The sequence below is a fragment of the Pipistrellus hanaki genome (assembly GCF_964339955.1).
Source record: "Pipistrellus hanaki genome assembly, chromosome: 18".
Classification (NCBI taxonomy): Eukaryota; Metazoa; Chordata; class Mammalia; order Chiroptera; family Vespertilionidae; genus Pipistrellus; species Pipistrellus hanaki.
The window spans coordinates 4,242,941-4,265,128 of record NC_140520.1 but is presented as its reverse complement, the minus strand read 5'-3'; the positions used below and the strand labels follow the sequence as shown (position 1 = coordinate 4,265,128).

The 22,188-nt window shown below is 64.2% G+C and overlaps 1 protein-coding gene across 2 annotated transcripts in view; it reads left to right on the top strand.

Moving 5' to 3' along the window:
• The first annotated feature begins 2,594 nt into the window (after window positions 1-2,594).
• LOC311612903 (chymosin-like) overlaps window positions 2,595-22,188 on the top strand; it is a 188,406-nt gene continuing 168,812 nt past the window's right edge. The window contains exons 1-9 of one of the 2 annotated variants that reach the window (XR_014793373.1): window positions 2,595-4,331; window positions 6,616-6,763; window positions 6,864-6,981; window positions 7,983-8,101; window positions 8,971-9,170; window positions 10,254-10,367; window positions 11,052-11,196; window positions 11,901-11,993; window positions 12,653-12,848. Coding sequence is in view for 1 of the 2 variants with exons in the window: in XM_084866263.1 (XP_084722389.1) it covers window positions 4,270-4,331; window positions 6,616-6,763; window positions 6,864-6,981; window positions 7,983-8,101; window positions 8,971-9,170; window positions 10,254-10,367; window positions 11,052-11,196; window positions 11,901-11,993; window positions 12,653-12,790 (1,137 nt within the window). In the remaining variant the exon portion in view is untranslated. Of the gene's footprint in view, window positions 4,332-6,615; window positions 6,764-6,863; window positions 6,982-7,982; window positions 8,102-8,970; window positions 9,171-10,253; window positions 10,368-11,051; window positions 11,197-11,900; window positions 11,994-12,652; window positions 12,890-22,188 lie in introns of those variants that run through there. The other variant, XM_084866263.1, reaches the window with a different exon arrangement.

Sequence of the window (22,188 nt, the reverse complement as noted above, 5' to 3'; positions counted from 1 at the left end):
GTCAGGGAGTCGGGGCCACAGAAAAGGGGGCCCCGGGCCCCGGGGCCGCCCTGCTCGCCCGGGCGATGTCGGGAGCAGGTGGTTGGAAGTGGCTGCACGTGGGCAGCAGCCTGCAGCTCCCTCCCGGGGAGCGGAGGGAGCGGAGAGGCCGACGATGCGGCCCTCACCGGCGTGTCCTCCTGGGCTCCTTGGCCCCCCAGAAGGGGCGCTGAGAAGAGGCATGGGCGTGGGTCGGAGGAGGAGCCGTGAGTGTTCTCGGGGACCTGGCACGGGGGTGGGGGGTCCCCGAGGGTGCCAGGGCCTGGGCGCTACCTGCCAGGGCAGCGGGGCCGTGCCTGGGAGGCTGCTCTCGGGGGTCTGGCCGCAGGACATTCGTGTCTTCGCTCCCTGGGTGTGTGGGTGCCTCTGCTCCCGGGGGAGGCTGCCTGCGGTCACCACACCCCGGCAGCCTGCAGCCCCCGTGGAGACAGCCTCAGGGCAAAGCGAGGGGTCGGGAGGCATCGCGGGGCTGCCCAGAGGTGCCCTGAGCCCTCGGGGACCTGGGACAACCAGGAATGGGGCCCCCGCCAGCGTCTCCTGCCTTCCCCAGGTCCTTTACCCGCCCCCCTCCCCCTGCCTTCTCCCCTCCACGGAGGCTCCATCCTCTACCTCCTCCCCCCCACCCCCACCCCGCCCGCCATCTGGTGGCCCAACCCCAGGCCCTGGAAGCTGGTTCTCAGCTCAGCACCCAGAGGGGCAGGCACTCTCAGCGCCCTTCCACCCCTCACCCCGGGGCACTCAGTCCTGCCGCCCCGAGGGTAGTGCGAGGGGCACCCATGGCACTGCTCCGCCAGCCTGCCCTGGCAGTGGGCATCTCCTGGGGGGCTTCTAGGCACCCAGAGGCCGTCCCCCTCCCAGAGCCCCTGGATCCTGGTGGCTGGAGGTTGGGGGGGCGGGGGGGGAACTGGGGAACGTTTTAAACATGACCCCGGGCAGAGCCCCCCCCGACTGCCGTGCCCACAGCCGCCCTCTCCCTCCTGCGAGCGGCCCTGGAGCCGGGCTGTGCGGGAAGGTGGAGGTGTGACCGGGCTATTTGTAATTCCCGCGTTGGTTTCAAAGCAGTCACGCCAGATGTCGGCTTGGAAGTCGGGAGGGAGACGGACGCTCTTATACATTCCTGTTGCCAGCCACGGGCGTCTGAGATGTTTTAAGGCCTGCCTCTCCGAGGGGCAATCCTCAGGTTCACGGCCGCCGCTGTGCGGACCCCCCCCGCGAGGGGTCGCTGACGCTGGCGCAGCTGCGGGCGAAGGTCTGACGGCAGGACCTCAGTGGGTCCTGAGTGGGTGCCCTGTGCACCTGCTGGCCTTCTCCCCTCTGCCCACCCTTGCTTCTGCCCCTCGGGGCTCCCGTTCTGCTGGTTGGTTTGATCAGGGCCTGGGCTCTGCGGGGAAGTGGAGCGGCTCATCCCGGAGTCCGCCACTAGGGGGCGTGCTGCAGACCCTCTGAAAGGACAGCCTCCTGTGACACTGGGTGGGATTCCCCCGGGCCGCTCCGGGCTCTCTCGGACAGCGGACAGTCCTGGCGTCCCCGGGTGGGGCTCCCGCAGCGGCACTAACCGGTGGTGGTGGCTGGCTTCGCGGCTGCCCGGTGGGCGGTCGGCGTGATGCCGTGTGCGTGTGCTTAACGGTTCAGGAAGTCCTGCCGACCCCGTGGCGGCACTCGGTCTTATCTCTGACCCTCATGGGACCGGCTCGGGATCACTGTCCCCGCAGAAGGGGAAACCGAGGCACTGGGAAGTAGAGGGACATGCTCAGGGCCACTCCCCCAGGACCTAAGCTCAGGGCGGTCACTCCTGCCCTCCCCGCCGGGGCGGCTGTGTCTGCTTCGCCTCTGACCCATGGGGCCACACATCCTGCCGCCTGTCCCCGCCCGGCTGTGGGCTCCAGGGGCAGCTGCCGGCTCTGGGGCCAACGGGAGCCCAGGGGCAGCTGCCGGCTCTGGGGCCAACGGGAGCCCATAGAACCGTGGCCGGCAAACCACGGCTCGCGAGCCACATGCGGCTCTTTGGCCCCTTGAGTGTGGCTCTTCCACAAAATGCCACGGCCTGGGCGAGTCTGTGTTGAAGTAGTGGCGTTGCAAGGAGTTTAAAAGTTTTAACAATGTGGCTCTCCGAAGGCATGCCCACCGTTGTGCTGTGGCTCTTGGGCTCTGTGGGCTAATGAGTTTGCCGACCGCTCGGGGCACGGGGCTGGTCATGTCCTGGAGACCCCAGGCCCGTGCCCAGGAGGGCTTGTCCTGGCCTGTGGTTATGTTTTAGCTGCTTTCTGGCTCGGCCCCAGACACGAGGAGCCAGGAGCCGTCCCCGCCTGGCGCTGGGTGGCCAGCAATGGCCTCTTATCACGCTTTCCTAAAAGCGTTTGCAGGTCTTGCCCCCTCCCCGCCGTGGTTACACAATGTGAACGCGCTGTGCAGCCCGGGCCGCGCTCCCGATAGCGCGCACTTTGATGTGGTTGGAAAGAGCCGCCCGTGCCAGGGGACCTTTGTTCCCGGTCTGGAGGGTCACCTTCCCGGGGGAGGGCGCTGAGCCTCACTCCCCGGGCTCGCCGTCCAGGCGCGTTTGCTGTGGGGTCAGCCTGGGCCCCCCTGGTGACACGGAGGGGGCTCCCGCCCGACGGTGCTGACCCCAGAGGGTCCCGGCCTCCGGGGGCCCACTGCCCACGGGGACGGCTGTCCCGAGTGCTGCCAGGGGCCGGGGCGGTGAGCTAGGAGCAGAGCTGCCCAGACTTGGTGTTGTGTGCTCATGCCTGGCCCCGGGCGGGGAGGGGCGAGGGGTCTTGGACCCTCCAGACTCTTCCTCATTGTGGGCGAGCCCTCTGACCTCTGCGCCTCCTTCGCCTCCTGTGCGGGATGCGACACGCAGGCCTCCAGAGCGGTGGGAGCCCCCTCATCCACCCACTGGCGTAGCCACGCGTTTATTGAGCAGCTACTATGCGCCGCGCCCGGTGCCCATGTGGGAGGAAACACCAGTCTGACGCGGGGCCTCTGGGCCGGGCAGCGTCCTCGGGGCAGAAACAGGAAACCAGCTGTCCCGTGGGGCGTCTTTCCGGCTGCTGCCCCGGCTTTGGCAAAGGGAGAGAGTCGTGGAGACAGGCGGACACACTCCTGGCCGCATCCTGGCCCCGAGGGCAGCGGCGTGCTGGCCTCTGGGAAGGGGTGTGGTGGGTGTTGCCATGCTGAGAACCAGGCCCGTGTCCCCGTAACTCCCGCCCTGACCCACTGAGGCCCCGTGCTGACAGGCCCCGGGCGCCTCCCCGAGGCCCTTACAAGCCAAGTTCTGGAAGCCTCCAGGCTGCCCCCCGCCCAGCACCCCCGTGCCCGGCCCCCATGTGCCCACCCCTCTGGCTGCCCAGCCTGCCCTCTCCGCTCCGGGCCCACACTGCCCGCTTCCACCGCCTCCAGGCGTCTGTCCTGCAGGGAGGGGCGGCTGGCATGTGGACCCACACACCGTGGTCCCAGAGCCCCTGCCTCGCCTGGCCCCATCCTGACCGCCTGGCTGGCAGCCTGGCCTCTGGCTGGGAGCTGCAGGCTTTGTTTTCCTTCCCCCGGACCCCCAGGCTGCGGGAGAGAGTCTTCCTCCATCACAGCCCCTGCCCCTGAGCTCCCGGGAGCTGGGCCCCTGTGTGGGCTCAGACTCCGGGTCTCACCTCCCCGCCCCCTCCTTCCCTCTGTGTGTGACACACGCCTGCCTCCCGGGCTACCTCCCTGTCCTGTCCTCCCAGCTGCTCATGGGATCCAGCATCTCCCCCTCCTCTCCCCAGCCCCTCCTCACGGCACCCCGGGCCCAGCCTGGGGGTGCAGGGACCGTGGTGGGTCATCTCTTCATCAGGTGACAGGTCAGACGCTCTGCCTTCGGGGCCGAGTGCGCGGCCCCTGGGCTGGGAGACCCCTGGACAGGCCCGGGGCCGGGGAGGCGGCGAGGGCAGCAGAGGGGGCCTTGGGAATGGGCCTCTCTGTGCCCGTCCCACGGGGCACGAGCCAGGCTCCTGCAGGTGGCACCTGTGTTAGCTTAAGATTCTGTTTGGAAGGGACATCGGGGCGGCGGCCTTGAAGTCTTGTGTCCGGTGGGTGCTGGGGGCCCGGGGCTATCTGAAGGTGTTTGCTGAGCAGCCGGGAAGGAGCCGGGGCTATCGCCGCGGCCTGGGCACACAGCCAGGGGGCGCCTCGCACCCGCTATAAAGCCTGGGCCGCGGGCACCGGCAGCAGCGACCAGCCCGACGCCCAGACTTCAGCATGAGGAGCCTCGTGGTGCTGCTGGCAGCCCTCGCGCTGTGCCATGCCTCTGGGATCACCAGGTGGGTGTCAGCGCCGCTCGGGGACGCTCCGGGTGGCTCTCTCCCTGGGCCTCGGCCCCCGGGGGGGCTTTGGAGGAAACGGACACCCCGTCAGCCTGACTATCGCACGTTTTGGGATCCTTTCTCTGAGGGCGCCCCTCCAGGGGGTGGGCAGCCAGGGCGCTAGGGCAGGGCTTCTCCATCAGATGGCCGATTCGGTCCCCGCTTCAGCCAGCCTGGACTTAACCTCTGTGCCCCGAGTCCTGGCCTGTGTCAAAGCCAGAGACGGGGTCTCCGTCCCCTGGGGTCGGGGAGGAGCAGAGGACTCCGTGTTGCGAAAGGCTTTGGCCGGAGCCCGGAGCTTTGTAAGAGCCATGCAAGCCTTTGCTCCAAAAAACCAAGTCCTCTGATGTCCCAGGCCCTCTGGGGGTGCAGTTCCCTGGTTCTCCTTCCCAAATCACAGCCGGTGTTCACTGCGCTGCCGGCCGCCAGGCTCCCCGCCCTCGCAGGGTCCCCCGGTAGATGTCCGTGTTTGCAGCGGACCGATGGGGAGACTGTTTGCGGGGAGGGTGTCCGAGCTGCCGAGGCCTGGAGGGGAGAAGGAGGAGCCGGGGCTTGGCCCCGTGTGGACGTGAACGGTGGACCCCACACAGTCTGGGGTTTCCAGGTTCAAGGCCCCTTTGAGGGAGGCTCTCGAGGCCCCGGTGCTGGGACGGGGCAGCTGGGCAGAGGCGGCAGCTGCTGGGGGGGCCGGAGTCGATTAGGAACCAGAGGCGAGCGAGCCAGGAGCTTTGGGGGCCTGGAGCCGGGACCCCGGGAACGGCCGCTCTCCTTCCTTCAGGGCTTACGTCCCCTTCTCTCCTGAGGGACAAGGGTGGGGAGGCATGTCAGAGCCTTTCACCCTGAGCTGTCACACCGGAGGGCGGGCGGGAGGCACCTGAAGGGGCACTAGTTCATAGGCAGGCTGTCCCCCGTGGCATCCGTGGGACGGGAGCGACACTCAGAAACCACCTACGTTCCAGGTCTATTTTTTTTTTTTAATAGGGATCTTTCTTTTTCCTTTCTTTCTTTCTTTCTTTCTTTCTTTCTTTCTTTCTTTCTTTCATATATTTTATTGATTTTTTTACAGAGAGGAAGGGAGAGGGATAGAGAGGTAGAAACATCGACGAGAGAGAATCATCCATCAGCTGCCTCCTGCACACCCCCCACTGGGAATGTGCCTGAAACCAAGGTACATGCCCTTGATCGGAATCGAACCCGGGACCTTTCAGTCCTCAGGCCGACGCTCTATCCACTAAGCCAATCCGGTTTCGGCTCGTTCCGGGTCTTAAAGTGGCTGCATTTTATTTTCCAAGGCGTTCACACCGCAGTCTCCAGTGGTTCCCCATCAGCCCCATGGGAGGACCATGGGGCTCTCAGAGCCGGGAAGGGCAGGGGCCCGCCGAGGGGTTAGGCCGCTGGCCGGTCCACGGCAGGGTGGGGGAGGGGCTGGGCAGGGAGGAGGAGCCAGGCTTCGGGGAGCCGCCAGGAGCCACTTCTGGGGTTTGTCCGTCTGGGTTCTCTTCCTGGGCACCTGCCGCCATCCCCCGGCTCCTGCAGCCTGTGAGGCACGCCCTGGGACCACGCTCCGGCTGAAACCTCTGAGGGATCCCCCCTACACACCCGCGGAGGCCCCTCGGGGAGCCCAGTGCAGGCGGGGAGAGACTGCGCCCTGTGCACTATGTAGCCCCGAGCCCTGGGAGAGCCTGGCACTTAGTAGGTGCACAGCCAGACTCAGCAGACGGATGGTCACGTGTTTAGTGTCTCAAATCTCAGAGAGGGGGAACGCATCAGCCGGTTATAAATGACACCTGCTGAGTCTCCCCCAGCGTCGCAGAGAGGGAGAGAGAACTAGAAAACGGAGTGCGTGGCATTTACAAAGGGTGGGCGTTGATATGTGAATGGATGGGAAACGGATTTTTTAAAAATATATATATTTTATTGATTTTTTACAGAGAGGAGGAGAGAGGGATAGAGAGCTAGAAACGTTGATGAGAGAGAAACATCAACCAGCTGCCTCCTGCACACTCCCCACCGGGGATGTGCCCGCAACCAATGTACATGCCCTTGGCTGGAATCGAACCTGGGACCTTTCAGTCTGCAGGCCGACGCTCTACCACTGAGCCAAACTGGCTTTGGCGGGAAATGGATTTTTAGTCTGGGTTCTGAGAAAGGGCTGGGAGGGCTGGGGTTAGGGCTGGGCGGGTGTCGGGGGCGGGGCAGCCCTGGGGAGGCTCTGCCTCCTCACGCCCCTCCGCCCCCTCAGGATCCCTCTGCACAAGGGCAAGTCCATCCGGAAGGCCCTGCGGGAGCGCGGGCTCCTGGACGACTTCCTGAGGACGCACCAGTTTTCCGCCAGCGCCAAGTACCGGTCCGGCAAGGTGGCCAATGAGCCCCTCTTCAACTACATGGACGTGAGTGGCCCTCCCCCCACAGGGTGCCACGGACACCCCACCCCCACCCACACCCCCACCCACACCCCCCTGAGCCCGCCTCGCCGCCCGCCCCCCGCAGTGCCAGTACTTCGGGAAGATCTCCATCGGGACCCCGCCGCAGGAGTTCACTGTGATCTTCGACACCGGCTCCTCCGACCTCTGGGTGCCCTCTGTCTACTGCAAGAGCAAGGCCTGCCGTGAGTGACCGCCTCTCCTCCCCCCTCCCCGCCGCTCGGACCCTGGCCACTGCCTGTGTGGGGGGGGGGGGCAGCTGGCCAGTGGCCCCGGGAGGCGGCAGGAGGCTGGCGCTGACACCCTCGGCCTCCCCGAGTCCCAGGTCCGCGCTCAGCCCCTGCCAGTGGCCACAGGCCAGAGGGTGCGCATCTGGGGCTGCCATACAGAACCGTCTAAAACCGTCTAAAACCGCCTAAAACCGCATAAAACCGTCTAAAACCGCATAAAACTGTCCATAAAACCGCGGCTGCCGGTGGAGATCGTGGGTTTTGTCTTGTCTCCACCAGACGCCAAGGCCAGCGGCGGCCCCTCCAGGGCCCTGTTTTCCTTCCTGTGTCCGGGGCTGGACGGGCCGGGGTGCTGCCGAGGGAGGAGAGAGGCCCTCACTCATGAGAAAACACGGGATGTGTCACTGGCTTCGCAGCCGGTCCCGGGCTGTGTGTGGTCTTCCCCCTCGTTCACCGGAGGAAGCAGCATCCAGAGGAGGCACCGGCTGAGGTCGCAGAGCTGATGCCCGGCGGCCACAAGGGGGCGGGGGGCGGTTTTTCTCTTTATTTTTGTTTGGAAGCCACACGGGTAGCCCTGGGCTCAGAGAGGTGAGTCCAGCAGCAAAGGATCATTTTCTTTTTCTTTTTAAAATAGATTTTTATTGATTTCAGAGAGGAAGGGAGAGAGAGAGAGAGAGAGAGATCAATGATGAGAGAGAATCATTAACCAGCTGCCTCCTGCACGCACCCCCACTGGGGACCGAGCCCACAACCCGGGCCTGTGCCCTGACAGGGATGGAGCCGTGGCCTCCTGGTTCGCAGGACGATGCTCACGGCCTCTCCTGAGCCGGCGGGCGGGGCGGGGATAGTCTTGGTGGTGGAACTCGGGCTCAAGAGAGAACGGGCGCTCACAAGGCCCTGGGCGCTGGCGAGGGCGCGGAGACCCCGGGCCCCTCTGACCGGGCTCTGTGTTCCAGAGAAACACCACCGCTTCGACCCGGCCAAGTCCTCCACCTTCCGGGACCTGGGTGAGCCTCTGACCATCCAGTACGGCACGGGCAGCATGGAGGGCGTCCTGGGCACCGACACCGTCATTGTGAGTGGGCCCGCCCGGGGCCATTGGCGGGGGGGGACAGGCCGGGACAGCCAGGGAGCAGGCGCCCCGAGTGGCTCAGAGGAGGCGGGGCCATGTCCCCGGTCGGCTTTTCAGGGACGGGGCGGAGTTAGCCCTTGCTCAGCCCAGGGACACGAGTGATGGGACTGTAGGGGGCAGTGCTGGTAAATGCTCCGAGTGAGGGTCCTGTAGCCTGGGACGCAGGCGCCGTCGGTCCATGAACATGAGGAGGTCGAGGCTGGGAATGGCATGTGCAGCCGGGAGGTCGGGGGTCTGCAGGCCGGCAGGGGGCCGGCGGCACCCCTCATCCCACCCCCTTCTTTGGGCTCCGCCCCCAACTTCTGCACCAAGAGCCCTGCTGTCTGCACCCTCTACCGTGTCCTCTCTGTCCGTCCTCCCCTGTCCACTGAGCCAGTTCCCTCAACACCGCAGCACAGGGCCGGGAGGGCTGCTTCTCTTCACACTCATGTAACTGCTCACAGAGCAAGGCCGGCAGCTGGGTGGCCGTGTGTCCGAGGGCCGGCAGCTGGGGTGGCGGGCCGGGCTGCCTGTGTCTGAGGGCCAGCAGCTGGGCGGCGGGCCGGGCTGCCTCTGGCTGAGGGCTCCCTGTGTCCGAGGGCCGGCAGCCGGGGTGGCGGGCCGGCTGCCTGTGTCCGAGGGCCAGCAGCTGGGTGGCAGGCCGGGCTGCCTCTGGCTGAGGCCCGGCAGCTGGGTGATGGGACCTGGCTCCCTGTGTCCGAGGGCCGGCAGCTGGGTGGTGGGCCAGGCTCCCTGTGTCCGAGGGCCTGCTAGCTGGGTGGCGGGCCGGGCTGCCTCTGGCCGCCGCCCCACGGAGGCCGCTCCCCCTGCAGGTCTCCGACATCGTGGACACCCAGCAGACCGTGGGCCTGAGCACCGTGGAGCCCGGGGACACCTTCGTGTACTCGGAGTTCGACGGGATCCTGGGGCTGGGCTACCCCTCGCTGGCCTCTGAGTACTCGGTGCCCGTGTTCGACAACATGATGAGCAAGCACCTGGTGGCCCAGGACCTCTTCTCCGTCTACATGAGCAGGTAGGTGCCCGCCGCTCCCCGCCCAGCCAGGGCTGTGGCGAGGGTCAGGCCGCCCCGCGGGTCAGGCTGCCGCTCCAGGGGGAGTCACGTCAGCCTCTCGTCACGGATGCAGCCTGAGTCAAGGGCCGGAATTGGACCTTTGTTTCTGCCGTTTACAAGGCAGCCCTGACCCGACCTCTACGCAGGGGCCTTATCTTCTCCCCAGAGAGGCGGCCTCCGCAAGCCTTTGCTGACGTCACTGAGATCCGCGGAATTGTAGAGCAGGCTCCAGAGGAGTCCTGCCTTCTCCTCGCACAATTTGGGAAACTGAGGCAGGGAGGGACGCTCACCCTGGGAGTGGGTGGCTCCTGACTCCAGTGACGGGCAGCTGGACAGAGGGACGGGGGAAGGCTGGTGTCAGGGGAAGTCAGGCAAGGGGTGCATTGGTTCGTTCATTCATTCATTCTCTCATTCACTCACTCACTCATTCACCTATTCACTCAGCAGATGTTGGTCGGTCCTGCTGTGCGCGGGGCTGTGCCAGGAGGTGGGGAGGGATCAGCTAACACGTCAGCCTGGGAGTTAACATTTATCGGGGGAAGCAGACGCCGCACACATGGCGATGACACGCGTGGGCCGGGCACGGACGGGGAGGTTGCGTGTGGGAAGCTGAATGGTGACAGGGATGCGGGCCTCACAGAGGGTGTGAGGGGCCGGAGGCTTCACTGAGGCACGTGTGGGCGCTGTCTGGTGACACCGAGGGACAGTGACACAGAGGGTCGGTGGTTTTAGGGCCTGGGGGTGGAGGGAGCTGGAGGAGGGCAGGGAGGGACGGGGACGGTGGGCAGGAAGCTGGTGGCAGGAGTGTGCCCGTGTCTCCTGGCCGTGGACAGAGCCTAGGGGGCCAGAGGGGTTGGGCGGGGGTGGTGGGATCAATCCAAAGGTGTGGGCCTTGCGGACGGCCCTCTCTGTGCTCTCAGCCTTCCTTCGTGAGGGGGAAAGGGCACAGGGGGCCCCGCAGAGCCGGCAGCCTGTGACCTGGGGGTGGCTTGCCCCGGAGGCCTCCGGGCGCTGAGTGCCACACACGCCCATCCTTGGTTTCAGGAACGGCCCCGGGAGCATGCTCACGCTGGGGGCCATCGACCCGTCCTACTACACCGGCTCGCTGCACTGGGTGCCCATCACCGTGCAGGAGTACTGGCAGTTCACGGTGGACAGGTGGGTGAGGCGCCGGGGCCGGCCAGCGGCGCCCCCCGGGTGGGGGCGTGGGGTTCAGGGCCAGCCCCCCGGAAGTCTGAATTAGACACGCGCAGGCCCACGGCCTTGGCAGCCATGCCCGGCCTCTGCTCTGTGAACGAGACGGCGGCCTTCCTGAGCTCACTCCCTGCGGGGCCCTGGGAGACCAGGCTGTCTGGGTTATCTCAGCGAGGCGGGTGCGGGGAGCACCCCGCTTTGCGGTTTTCTAGCGTCCGGTCCGGTGTGAACCTCATCACCATCCCCAGGAAGTGAGGAGGGGTCGGGAACGGGCAGCCTGGGGTGGGAAGGTGGGGTAACTTGCCTGAGACAAGTCACCAGCGGGGAGAAAGCTCGGTCTCCAGGCAGCGAGCGAAGTGCCTTCCAGAACATTCCCTCCCCCCCCCCCCCCCCCCCCACACACACACGGGACTGCTGCTCCATCGCAGTTTTTGTCCCACAGCCGGTGGGGTGGTCCTGATTGTGGTCCTGATTGAGCCGCCGAGTTGGGGTAACACAGTTTCGGGTCTTTTCTCTGAGCTCAGGCAGTCGTGGGGAGTCCAGGCAGGGGTCCCCAGGAAGGGCGCATGGGGGTTGGGCGTCCGGGCAGGGGCGGCCGGGGGCACTGAGGAGGGAGGCGCAGCACGGCCGTCCGGTCTCCCCCTGCAGCGTGGCGGTGGACGGCGTGGTGGTGGCTTGTAACGGCGGCTGCCAGGCCATCCTGGACACGGGCACCTCCATGCTGGTCGGGCCCACCAGCGACATCCTCAGCATCCAGAAGGCTGTCGGCGCAACCCAGGACCAGTATGGCATGGTGAGGCCGGGCCCTCGCCCCTCCCACGCCCGCCTGAGGGGCCCCCTGGGTGCACGGGGAAAATGGCCAAGGGAGATGGTGGGGGACCACAGATGTCCTGATTTCCCAGGAGGCCTTCACAGTGACTTCTGTCCCCCCGCCTGAGCCTCCAGTCCCCCAGCCTGACCTCCTGTCCCCAGCCTGACCCCCTGTCCCCTCAGCTTCACACCCCCAGAGTCCGCTGAGAAAGCAGACCCCTCCCCACCGCATGGCTCAGGTCCAAGGAAGGGATCTCAGCCTGGGACAGGCTCTGCGGCTTCTGGTCACACCTATCGCCCTTAAAAAATTTTTTTTGTGTCAATCACCTGAGGACATTTAAAAAAATACTTTTTTTTTTTTTATTGATTTCAAAGAGAGTTAGCGAGAGAGAAACATCCATCAGCGGCCTCCTGCGCACCCCCTACTGGGGATGGAGCCCACAACCTGGGCCTGTGCCCTGACTGGGGATCGATGCCAGGGACTGCTTGGTTCGTGGTTGACACTTAACCAACCGAGTGTGCCATTTTCTCTGTTGTGTGTGGCACCCACGACTCCCTTCTCGTAACTGGAGCCGGTCCCTCTCCGTCCCCTTTCACTCTCCCCTCCACCCCCACCCGCCCCTCGGGCAACCCTCAGCTGCTTCTCTGTGTCTGAGTCTGTCGTGCTGGTTGTTTTTCCAATTTGAGATCAACTGCGGGAGCCTGAGCAGCATGCCCAACGTGGTCTTCCAGATCAACGGCAAGAAGTACCCGCTGCCCCCCTCCGCCTACATCAGCCAGGTATGCACCTCGGGGTGGGGTGGGGAGCCCCGGGCTCCCAGGCCCTCCGCCCTCCTGGGGTGCCAGCGAGTGGGTGGTAAGTGGGGGGAATGCAGGGCCTGTGGTAGACCAGCTGGCCCTGCTGAAGGGGCTCTGCACTCCCCGGGCCGCGTGTGTGACTGCTGCACCTCGTCCCGGGAGAAACTGGGGAGGACAGAGGCCTGCGTTTGGGGGAGGGGGAGGCAGGGCCTCCGTGGGGGGCTCTGTCCTCAGCCCAGGGGCCTGGTCTGCCTGGGGTGTTCTTAGGTTGCCTGGGTTTGTGGGGACCCAGATTCCCAGCGATCGGGTTTGACCTAATCCTAAGCGCCCCAAACCAGCAAGGCCTCGGGTTCCTGCACTGCTCTGGCAGGAGGTCATGAGAGTGGGAAGATGGGGTGCTGAGAGGAAGTGAGGAGGAGCGGGGTGAGGGGCCCCCGGCTGACCTTGGGTCACGTCCCTCGTCTATGTTTTGGGCGTCCATTTCTTCCCCTGTGGAGCGAGAGGAACCGGATGCTGGTCTTGGCCGGCGATTCCAGGAGGGAAGGACACCATAGCTGAGGGCCGTGGGGGAGGGGGAGGGAGGGGCCGCACTGGAGGCCCCGTGTCACCTGGTCACCTCGTCACCTCGGTCTGCCTCCCAGGACTCCGGCTTCTGCTCCAGCGGCTTCGAGGGCGATGACAGCTCCGAGCAGTGGATCCTGGGTGATGTTTTCATCCGCGAGTACTACAGCGTCTTCGACAGGGCCAACAACCGCGTGGGGCTGGCCAAGGCCATCTGAGCCCCAGCGTGAGCCCCGCTGCCCAACACGCGCATGCCCGCACACACACACGGGGCGTGTTTCTGGGCAGACGGTTCTCAATAAATCCCACTTCTCTGCAAAGCCTGGCTCTTTGGGTGATGTCCTGCACTGTCACAGGTGTGGCTGTCACGTGGTGTGGTGTCATGGGCGTGGCTGTCACGGTGTGGCTGTCATGGTGTGGTGCCATGTTGTGGCTGTCACGGGTGTGGCTGTCTGTCATGGTGTGGTGTCATGGTATGGCTGTCACGTGGGGCTGGGGACAGCGGATGGGAGACTTTCACGGGTGAATGGCCACTCAGGACAGATCTTGCCGGGGTGGTCTCCTCCCTGGGAAACGGGCACAGAGGGGAGGCGGTCGAGGGCGACACCAGTCCCCAGAGCTAGGGCTCGGGATGTGGGGCTGAGCAGGGGACTCTGACCAGATGGAGGGACTCCGGGTCTGTGAGGAGGAGACGGGGGCACCGGCAGAGGCATCTGGGAAGGTCTGTGCATCACCGTGACCTTGGGGGAGAACCACAGGCCAGAGCTCCATCCTCAGTCTGACTCCAAAGCTGACCTCATGGGGACAGCCCTCTGTTCCCAACAGGGGGCAGTGCAGTGGACAGGGCTCCTTCACCCCTGAGTCCCTCTCCCTCGTCCTGACCCCACTCGCCCTGCTCACTGAGGGCAGGTCCGCCTGGCACGGCACAGAGTGTGTGTGTGTGTGTGTGTGTGTGTGTCCAGTCCCAGCAGGAGCTGCGGAGGGGGTCCTGGTGACAGGTCCCTCTGGGGGTCCCTCTCAGCTCCCCCCAAGGACAGAAAGGGCCAGGGCAGTGCTGGTCAGGGAGGCCTGAGTGACCTCTGGCAGGGAAGGAGCAGGGCTGGCGGGGAGGAGGGGCGGGGCCTGGAGGAGGAGGGGCTCAGGCTGTGCTCTGGGGAGCTGAGGAGCTGGGGGCTGAGCAGAGGCTGCAGGAGGACGGGGCTGGACCCCAGGCCTGGGTGCTGAGCCCTGCAGGGTCAGGGCGGAGAGCCGGGTGCCCAGCAGGCGGTCCTGGCCTCGGTGATGCCCCTGAGCCTCCCTCTTCTTATCTAACACCCGTGCTGCCCGCCTGCCAGCAGTGAGACAGAACTGGGCCACTGCCATTATTTTTAGGCTTCTTGTCGCTTTAAAAAAAGTGCCAAACAGACTCACACAGGAAAGGTGTTACATTTCAATGATTTATGCTGAACGCATCGTATTTTAAACACCCCGGTGCCACGGGAGGTTACGTACAGAGTCTCGATGTGACCACGTTCAAGGGCCAGGAGCTTGGACCAGAGGGTCCCTGAGACACCTCGGCCCCCGCCCCCCGAGCCTGCTGGCCGCCCCGTGCTGGGAGGGCAGCGGCCCCGGGAGGCAGCACCCTCCTGGGCATCGGCCTGTGGGCAGCCCGTCTGCCACGGCTCCCCTGGCTGCCCAGAGGGCGCCGCCTGGATGCTCTGCACACCCACCCCCTCGGCCTTCTCCCTGTCCCGCCCCCTCGGCCCAGCCTCTGCCGGCCGCTGCTGACCAGGCTGGGGTGCCCTGCGTGCCCACTGCCCCCCGCCTGGCGCTCGGTGCCCAGCACTGTCTCCTCGCCTGTCTCCCCCGTGGACACTGCTCCTCTCAGCTCCAGGTCTTGGGTGCTGCCCACCCAACTCAAGTCTCCTCACTGGAGGAATGAGGGAGGGAGAAAGAGAGGGAGGGAGGGAGGAAGGGAAGGAGAGAGGGAGGGAGGGAGGGAGGGAGGGAGGGAGGGAGGGAGGGAGGGAGGGAGAGAGGGAGAGAGGGAGAGAGGGAGGCACTCAGTGAGGTCCTGGGCAGTCCCCTGCTCGCTGAGTCTCCTCTTCCCTTTCAGCTCTCTCTAACCGCCACCCCTCCCCCTCCCCCTCCTGTTCCTTGTGGGGTGCTCCCGAGCCTTTGCTGTCCCCGGGGAATGGCTCCAGGCACTTAGGAGGATGCAGAAAGGAGAGAGGGTGGCTGGGCTGCAGCACGTGGCTCTGCGAAGGGAGGAGGGACTGGGAGGACCTGTCAGCACATCTGTGTGCTTAGGAAGAGGGGCAGCCGGGGGGCAGTGGGGGTGGGAGGGCCCTGCAGGGCTGGGCTGACCCCCTGCCCGGGTTCCTGCCAGGGCAGCTGGGGCAGCCACAGGGTCACACTCACCCAGCCCAGCCCGGGCATTTGCTGCCATGTGGCTGCTGCCACGGCCACTCCCAGCACCTGCAGGGCTGGCGCGAGGCCTGCCTCATGCCCTTCCCTCTGCCCAGCATGCCTTCTGCTCCCTGTGGCTGAGCTGCTCCTCATCCTTCCCGCAGCTGAAGCATCCTCTGGGGTGACAGCCCCGCCCGCCCTCCCATTCCCCCTCCGACTGCTCAGTGTGGGGCCGGCTGCAGTCACTCACAGGTCGGACTCCGCCCGTCTTTCCTCTGAGCCCTCAGCACCAGGAGGGCTCCTGGCGTGTGGAGGGAGCCAGGCAAATGGGGGAGGGGGGTTAGGCTCTGTGATCTGAGCGGGCACATAGATCTCTGCTTGGCTGGCATGAATCATGAGCACTGAGAAACACGAGTTCGCAAAGACAGTGTACACACAGAGACACAGAGACATACACACCACACACAATCCATGCAAACAATACTTACATATACACAACGTATACATGCACTCACAGAAACAGACACACACACATCACAGAGGCACACAAACACACGGAAAGACACACACACACACACACACACACACGTATCCCACCAGTGCCTGCCTGCCAGCACCCTCCCTGCCCCTGCCCAGATGGCGCAGAGCCCCAGGCCCACAGCCCCACCTCCCCCTCCCCTCCCCCCTTGTCACTCATCTTTCTTGCTAATGAGAGGAAGCGTTTGGCCGGAGAGAAGCTTGGGGAGGAGACCTCGGGAGTGGAGATGCTGTGGCAGAATGATGGATTGCTTTCTAAGCTGCGCGGTTTGTTTCTTGCTGGAAGGAGAGTAGAGTCCAGCGAGAGGGGCTGCCCAGGTCGGAGAGCCCCGGACCCTGAAAAGGCAGGTGGAGAGCGGCCGCAGGCAGAGGGGACTGGGCCGAGGGGCAGCCCGGGGCGGGCAGAGGGGCGACTCTGGCCTCTGCCCCGAAGCCCTGGCCATGGCTGGGGGCCCCAAAGAGCCAGGACATGCAGCAGCTCCCTGCCGAGGGACATCTGTCGGTCCCTCCTCTGAGCGCCTGCTCAGGCTGTTCCCTTTGCCCGAGGCTCCTCTCCGCGGCCTCCGGCCTGGGAGCTGCTCTTCCTCCTGCGGAGCCAGCAGGAAGGTCACCTCCTCCGAGACCCGCCCACCGCGGGAGGACTGCTGGCTGGCTCCTGGCCACTGGGCTTGCTGGGGACTAATTAGAATTTACTAAAAAAAAAAAAAAAAAAAAGGCGTGTTTTGTACCTACTGTGCCCAGCAGGGCTCTGTGTGCTGTGTCCACCGGAGGGCACCGCAGAGGGACCCTCCGCCCTCAGGTCGCGCTGTGGGGACGCAGACAAGGGAGATGATACGTGTGTAAACCGTGTGCCGTGTTCCGTGGCTTTGGGCGTCACGGGAGAAGGATGCTGCATGGGAAGGAAAGGCTCCGAAGCCGTGACCCTGAGGCCTGCGGATGTGAGGAGAGACAGGCATGATGGGTAAAGTGTGTGGAGATGGGTCCCCCCTCCCTCAGTAGAAGTTACCAGCGAGCAAACGTGGATGTGTTGTCTTTTGTTTTGTGCTGCCCTCCCTCCTTTCTGACGAGCTGGCCCTCTCGCGGAGGGCAGGAGTCACACATCAGCATCCTTTTGCATCCTTCACAGCACAGTGTGTTGGGTGCAGAATAATTAATTGTTGGGGGAGGCGGGGGGAGGAGGGAGGTGTCAGCTCTTGTCCTTGAGCGCCCTCTAGTGGTGAAATCTCAACACGCGCTTTGTGCACCTTGTTTTGTATCCTGCCATGTTCCCACTCCTCCTCCCCACCCCAGGGCAATGGCCATGCAAACAATAGAATTCATTAAGTGCCTCCTATGTGCAAGGCACCACGCAGGAGGCACAGACAGAGCAGGCCTGGCCCCTGACCCGAAACCCCTCAGTCAGTGGATGCCTCTCTAGGTAGCTTTCTCTTTCTCCGTCTTTGTTCTCTGGTGCCCTCCCTCTCGGATCTTTCTGGATCATCCGTGATACCAGACGTGCATTTGGGACTGGAGCTGGCTGGGCAAGGATGTGCCCGCTGTGGGTGCCCCAGGGACCTGGGGGTCGCATGAGCCCCCCCGAGTCGGTGGCACAGCCCTTCACCCCAAGGAGTGACAGCTCCGGGGAGCTTGGAGGGCGGCTGGTTGGGGTGCATTACACACTCCCTGCAGTTTCGGGGTTGGTTGAAGCTGTCTCCCCGTTCTGGCTGAGGGAATTGTGCCTCCTTTTAGGGGACTGCGCGTGGCCCGGCCTCCTCCTCTGGGCTGGCGGCCTTGGTGTCCTCAGCGCCAGCGCCAAAGCGCCATCCGTAGATGCTGAGCCTCCCCCACCTTTTGTCCTTGCCTCTCCTCTGGCCCAGCCCTGAAACCCGAGAGCCCCTTTCTTTCCCGGGGAGACCAGAATAACCGCGTCCCGGGAGCTTTATTTTTAGGGCCTGTGAGAGGGAACAAGGAGCCTCTGGGGACAGGTGTCTCCTGTGTCCAGGAGTGTCCTGGGCGGGGGCCAGCCACACCCCCCGCAGCTCGGAGCTGTGGCCTGGCATGTCCTGCCGGTCAGTCAGCCCCAATCCCAGCTGTCCCCATGTCCGCGCCCTGGGGGGTATCTCTGATCCAGAGAGAGTCAACACAAGCAGTGAAGGGGTCTGTGGGCAGAGTAGCTGTTCAGATGCCCAGGTTTGTCCCTGGGACTCCCTCGGTGCCCCTGGCAGCCAGTGTCTGGGCCTCAGCTTCTGAAGAGGGAGGCAGGTGGCTCCAGGCTGAAGGAGAGCTTGGGCCAGAGCTCCAGCACCTGGCCCCTGGCCCTGGCGAGTTGGCATCATATGCAAAAAGGGCATCTTCCAGGACTTCCCGGAGGCCACACGTTTCCAGGGAGACCCAGGCCAGAGGGGAGGGCGGGGGGAATGGACTGGGATGGGGGGAGCTTCAGAAATGATTGGCTTGGGCCTGAGAGGCAGATGAATGGATCGGTTGAATGGACTGAGATCTGGGGAGCTTCAGAAATCATTGGCTTGGGCCTGAGATGCAGATGAATGGGTCGATTGACAGGCCGGTGCAGAAGGAGCCAGGCGGATATCCGAGTTTCTTGGTGGCAGCTGGGCTGTGGACTCGGCCTGGATTAGAGGGCTTGTGCAGACCTGAGTTGAGAGGCCGGGTGCTCCTGGCCAAGGTCGCTGGGACCCTCTCTCCTCAGACCACCTGACGCTTGTGCCCTCTTCCTCCTCGTTTCCAGCGGCGTGTTCGTCCGTTCAGGCTGCTGTCAGCAGATGCCGCCTGTGGTTGGGAGAGAGAACACGATGTTTTCCTCGCGGCCTGGAGGCTGGACGTCCAGGATCAGGGTGCCGGCAGGGCTGGTTTCTCCCGAGGCCTCTCTCCTCGGCTTGCCGACAGCCGCCTTCTCTCTGTGTCCTCGCCGGCCTCCTCTGTGCCCACACCTCCTGGTGCCTCCTCTTCCTGAGGACAGCGGACCCATGGGGTCAGGGCCCCACCTTTAGGGCCCCATTGAACCTTAGTTGCCTCTTTGCAGACCGTGGCTCCTAAGCCAGTCACAGTGGGGACTAAGGCTTCCACAGATGGATTTTGGAGGCACATAACATGGTCTTAGGAGGGGGGTCCTTCCTCCCCACTGCCTGTCAGTCAGCCCCACGCCCTCCTTCTACCCGTCACTCCGTCCCCTCCTAGCGCTGAGAGGTAGCCCCTCGCCCAGGCCTGAAGCTGCCCAGGTCTGTTCGGAAGCAGCTCATTCTGGGGCTGGTTGGACCTCGGGGGACAAAAGGACTTGGGCACCGTGAGATTTATTGGGGTGTGTGTGTGTGTGTGTGTGTGTGTGTGTGGCGTTTTAGGTTTTACATGCCCTGTCACATGACCCTCTCCTTTGGTTTCAGTGTCCCAAGCAAGCAGCTCATTTTGAATCCAAGCGCCCGCCTCCAGGCTGTTTCTTGCATCAGTGAGAAGCCCAGCGTTCAGGCCGGAAGGTACGGTCCCTGTGCAGCCCGTGTTTCCGAACCTCTGACGCGGAACAGGGATCTGAAGGGGGTGGTGGTGGGGGTGGGGAAGCACCCGGAAACCTCCCCCAGTCAGCTGGTCCCCACCTTGTTGCCTTGTGGATGCCTGTCCTGCCCTGGGGCCGGCCTGGGACCAGCTCCCCGGACTCCGCTGCTCCAGACAAGCCCCCAGGCTGTCCCAGCCTCCGGACAACCTGCAGAGCCTCTCCCGCCAGCACCCCCCCCACCCCCCCACCCCCAGAGGTGGCCCTAGCGTCCCCACGGAGTTGGCTGGGAGTTCAGAGAGCCGAAGCCAGAGGGCAGCCGAGAGCTGTGAGGGATGGGGCTGGCGAGGGAGGGGAGTGGCTGCAGGGCTGGCTGCCAGGAGCTCAGCAAGGCTCCAGGCCCACAGGAGACCGGATGGGAGAGAGGCACCATCCCTGGGACCTAGGATGTGCCCTTGAAGCGCTTGGCAGCTCTGACTGTCTCCTGCCCAGCGGTGGTGGCAGAAAGGAGACAACAGGCCCTGAATGGAGTCACGTATGCCGAGCCCCGTGTCCCTCACCAAGCCGGGACTTAGTTACAGAGTGGCTCTCCCAGAAACAGAATATTTTTTTTCACAACATATTTTTATTTATTATTTATTTATCTATCTATTTTTAAAATATATTTTATTGATTTTTTTTAAAGAGAGGAAGAGAGAGGGATAGAAAGTTAGAAACAGCGATGAGAAAAAATCATTGACCAGCTGCCTCTTGCACACCCCCCACTAGGGATGTGCCCGCAACCAAGGTACATGCCCTTGACTGGAATCGAACCTGGGACCTTTCAGTCTGCAGGCTGATGCTCTATCCACTGAGCCAAACCGGTTTTGGCTCCAATACATTTTTATTGATTTCGGAGAGGAAGGGAGAGAGAGATGGAAACATCCATGATGAGAGAGCATCATTGATTGACTGCCTCCTGCACACCCCACACAGGGGATGGAGCCCTTGGCTGGGATGGAACCCGAGACCCTTGAATCCGCAGGCTGATGCTCTATCCACTGAACCAAACCAGCCAGGGGCCAAAAACGGAATCTTGAACCAGTGGCTCAGGAGCTGCGGATGGGCACTGGGTGGAGCCCTGCGTGAGAAACCCAGCCGTCATCCCCTAAGGAGAGTGACTTTGCCGTAACCGACCCGCGTGTGTCCCAGTAGAACTTCCGGTCCCGCTCCCTCCCGCCCAGAAAAGCCCTCCATCCTGTGCTGGATGCCGCCGGTTCGAATCCACTCTCGGGGGACACACCCATGTCTCTCCCTTCCTCTTCTCCTTCGTTTGTTGGGCTGCTTTGCAGCAGGCACGGGGTGGGGGTTATAAGGTCACGAGGCACAGCGCGGCCCCTGAGGGGTGACCCTCTGCGGGGGAGCCCCTCTCCCGGGCCTCCCCGGCCTCCATCGGCGGCACCCACCCCGTCTTACCTTGTGCTGAGGAATTTCCTACATGACCTGATTGGATTCCACAGCCACCTGGGGGCTTGGGGTTACTTATTTCTGTTCCGCGTTCTTTCTTTCCCCCATCCACACGTGCACAGGTTATTTGTCGGCGGCAGAGCGTGAGGGGGGTGGTGAGAAGGAGGGGCTTGGCCGTGGCCCCCGGGGCTCGGAGGAGGAGAAGGAAGATCCGCTGGAGATTCCTAATGAGCTTTGCTGTCACTCTCTCCCCAGGCGCCGGACAGACGCCCTGCGACGGGGAAGCAGTGTTCATTATCCGGTGACATTTCGCGGGCGTCTTTCTGCCCTGGCCTCCCCGGAGAAGCAATCACAGGAGTGTGTCTGATCTCCCGAAGCCCGCCTCCCGGGCGGCCACCCCCGCTCCTTTCATCCAGCGACTGAAGCCGTTGGGCCATCACTGAGATCTGCCCGGTGACACCGCGGTCTCCGTCTCCGGGGGGCTTCCTTCCCGCTTCAAAGGGCTGCCGAAATGCCTCCCTGCAGGGGCTGGGCAGCTGCCGAGGAGGGGCCTGGGTGTCCCCTCTGCCCCCCCAGGACAGGGGGAGAGGGTGGGGCCTGCGTCCCCAGCAGCTGGTGTGCAGGTGGCCGGAGCAGGGCTTCCTGGGAGCAGGTGGCTGGTGAGGGGCGGCCGGGCCGGTCAGTGTGTGGGGCCTGGGCAGAGCAGCCCCCAGGCGGGAGGGAGCTGGGGGCCTGCAGGGCCCTGGGCCCGGCCTCCGGTGCCCCTCCCCGGCTGCACCCAGGCCCCCTCCCCCCAACCCCTGCAGGACCTTTCAGGGCCCCTGCACTCACACCCCCTCTAAGGAGTGGCCGCCTCAGTGGGCAGCCTGGGTTTTGGGGGAGGGGGTAGAATGGAATGGGCCAGCCCACAGAGTGGCTCAATTCGGTCTCTTTAGGGCCATTGGAGAGAGGGCTGGCAGGGACAGTTCATCGAGGCCCCGACCAGTTCCTGGTCCCTGCTGGGGGCTGCACAGGCCCACGGGGACACGGCGGTGGCCGGACAGAAACCCCACTTCCGGACCCAATGTGTCTGCGAGGAGCTACAGGTGATGATTAGGTCGGAAGGTGAGTGTGAGTGTGAGTGTGTGTGTCTCTCTCTGTGTGTGTATTTATTTATTCTTATTCTCTGGTTTGATGGAGACTCGCTGTGGCCCGGAACTGCCATGCCCCCTGCCCCTGGGAGAATGCCTGCCTCAAGGGCACGAAGCCGCCAGCAGAGGAAGAGGAGGGAGATGGACGGATGTGGCCAGAGCTCTGACGGGGATGTCCGAGCCCGGGTCGCACGTGGGGCTACAGCTGGTTCCTGCATCTCAGCCGTGTGAGCAGGTACAGTCCTCTCTCTCGGTTCTCTTCTAGTTGGGTTTCTGCCACCAGAAGCATCTCACCTTTCCCGTGAGAGCAAAAGTGCAGGTTTGGCAGCAGGAGGGCTGGACCGAGGCTCCTACCTCCTTGCTCCCAGGAGGCGCCTCCGGTCCTGCTGGTCTTGGGCACCACAGGCCAGTCCCAGCGCCTGCACGGCCCCTCACAGGAAACCCCACGTCTCCTGTGGTCGGTGGAGGAGAAAGAGCTTAGTGAATGCGACAGCAGAACGAGTTTATTAAAACAGCCGGCAGTCAATGGTGGCCTGCTGGCTGCAAAGATTCATTTTGCTCTTTGGGAAAACAGAGCGGGAGAGGCAGGAGAAGGGAGAGAGAGACATACACACACACACACACACACACACAC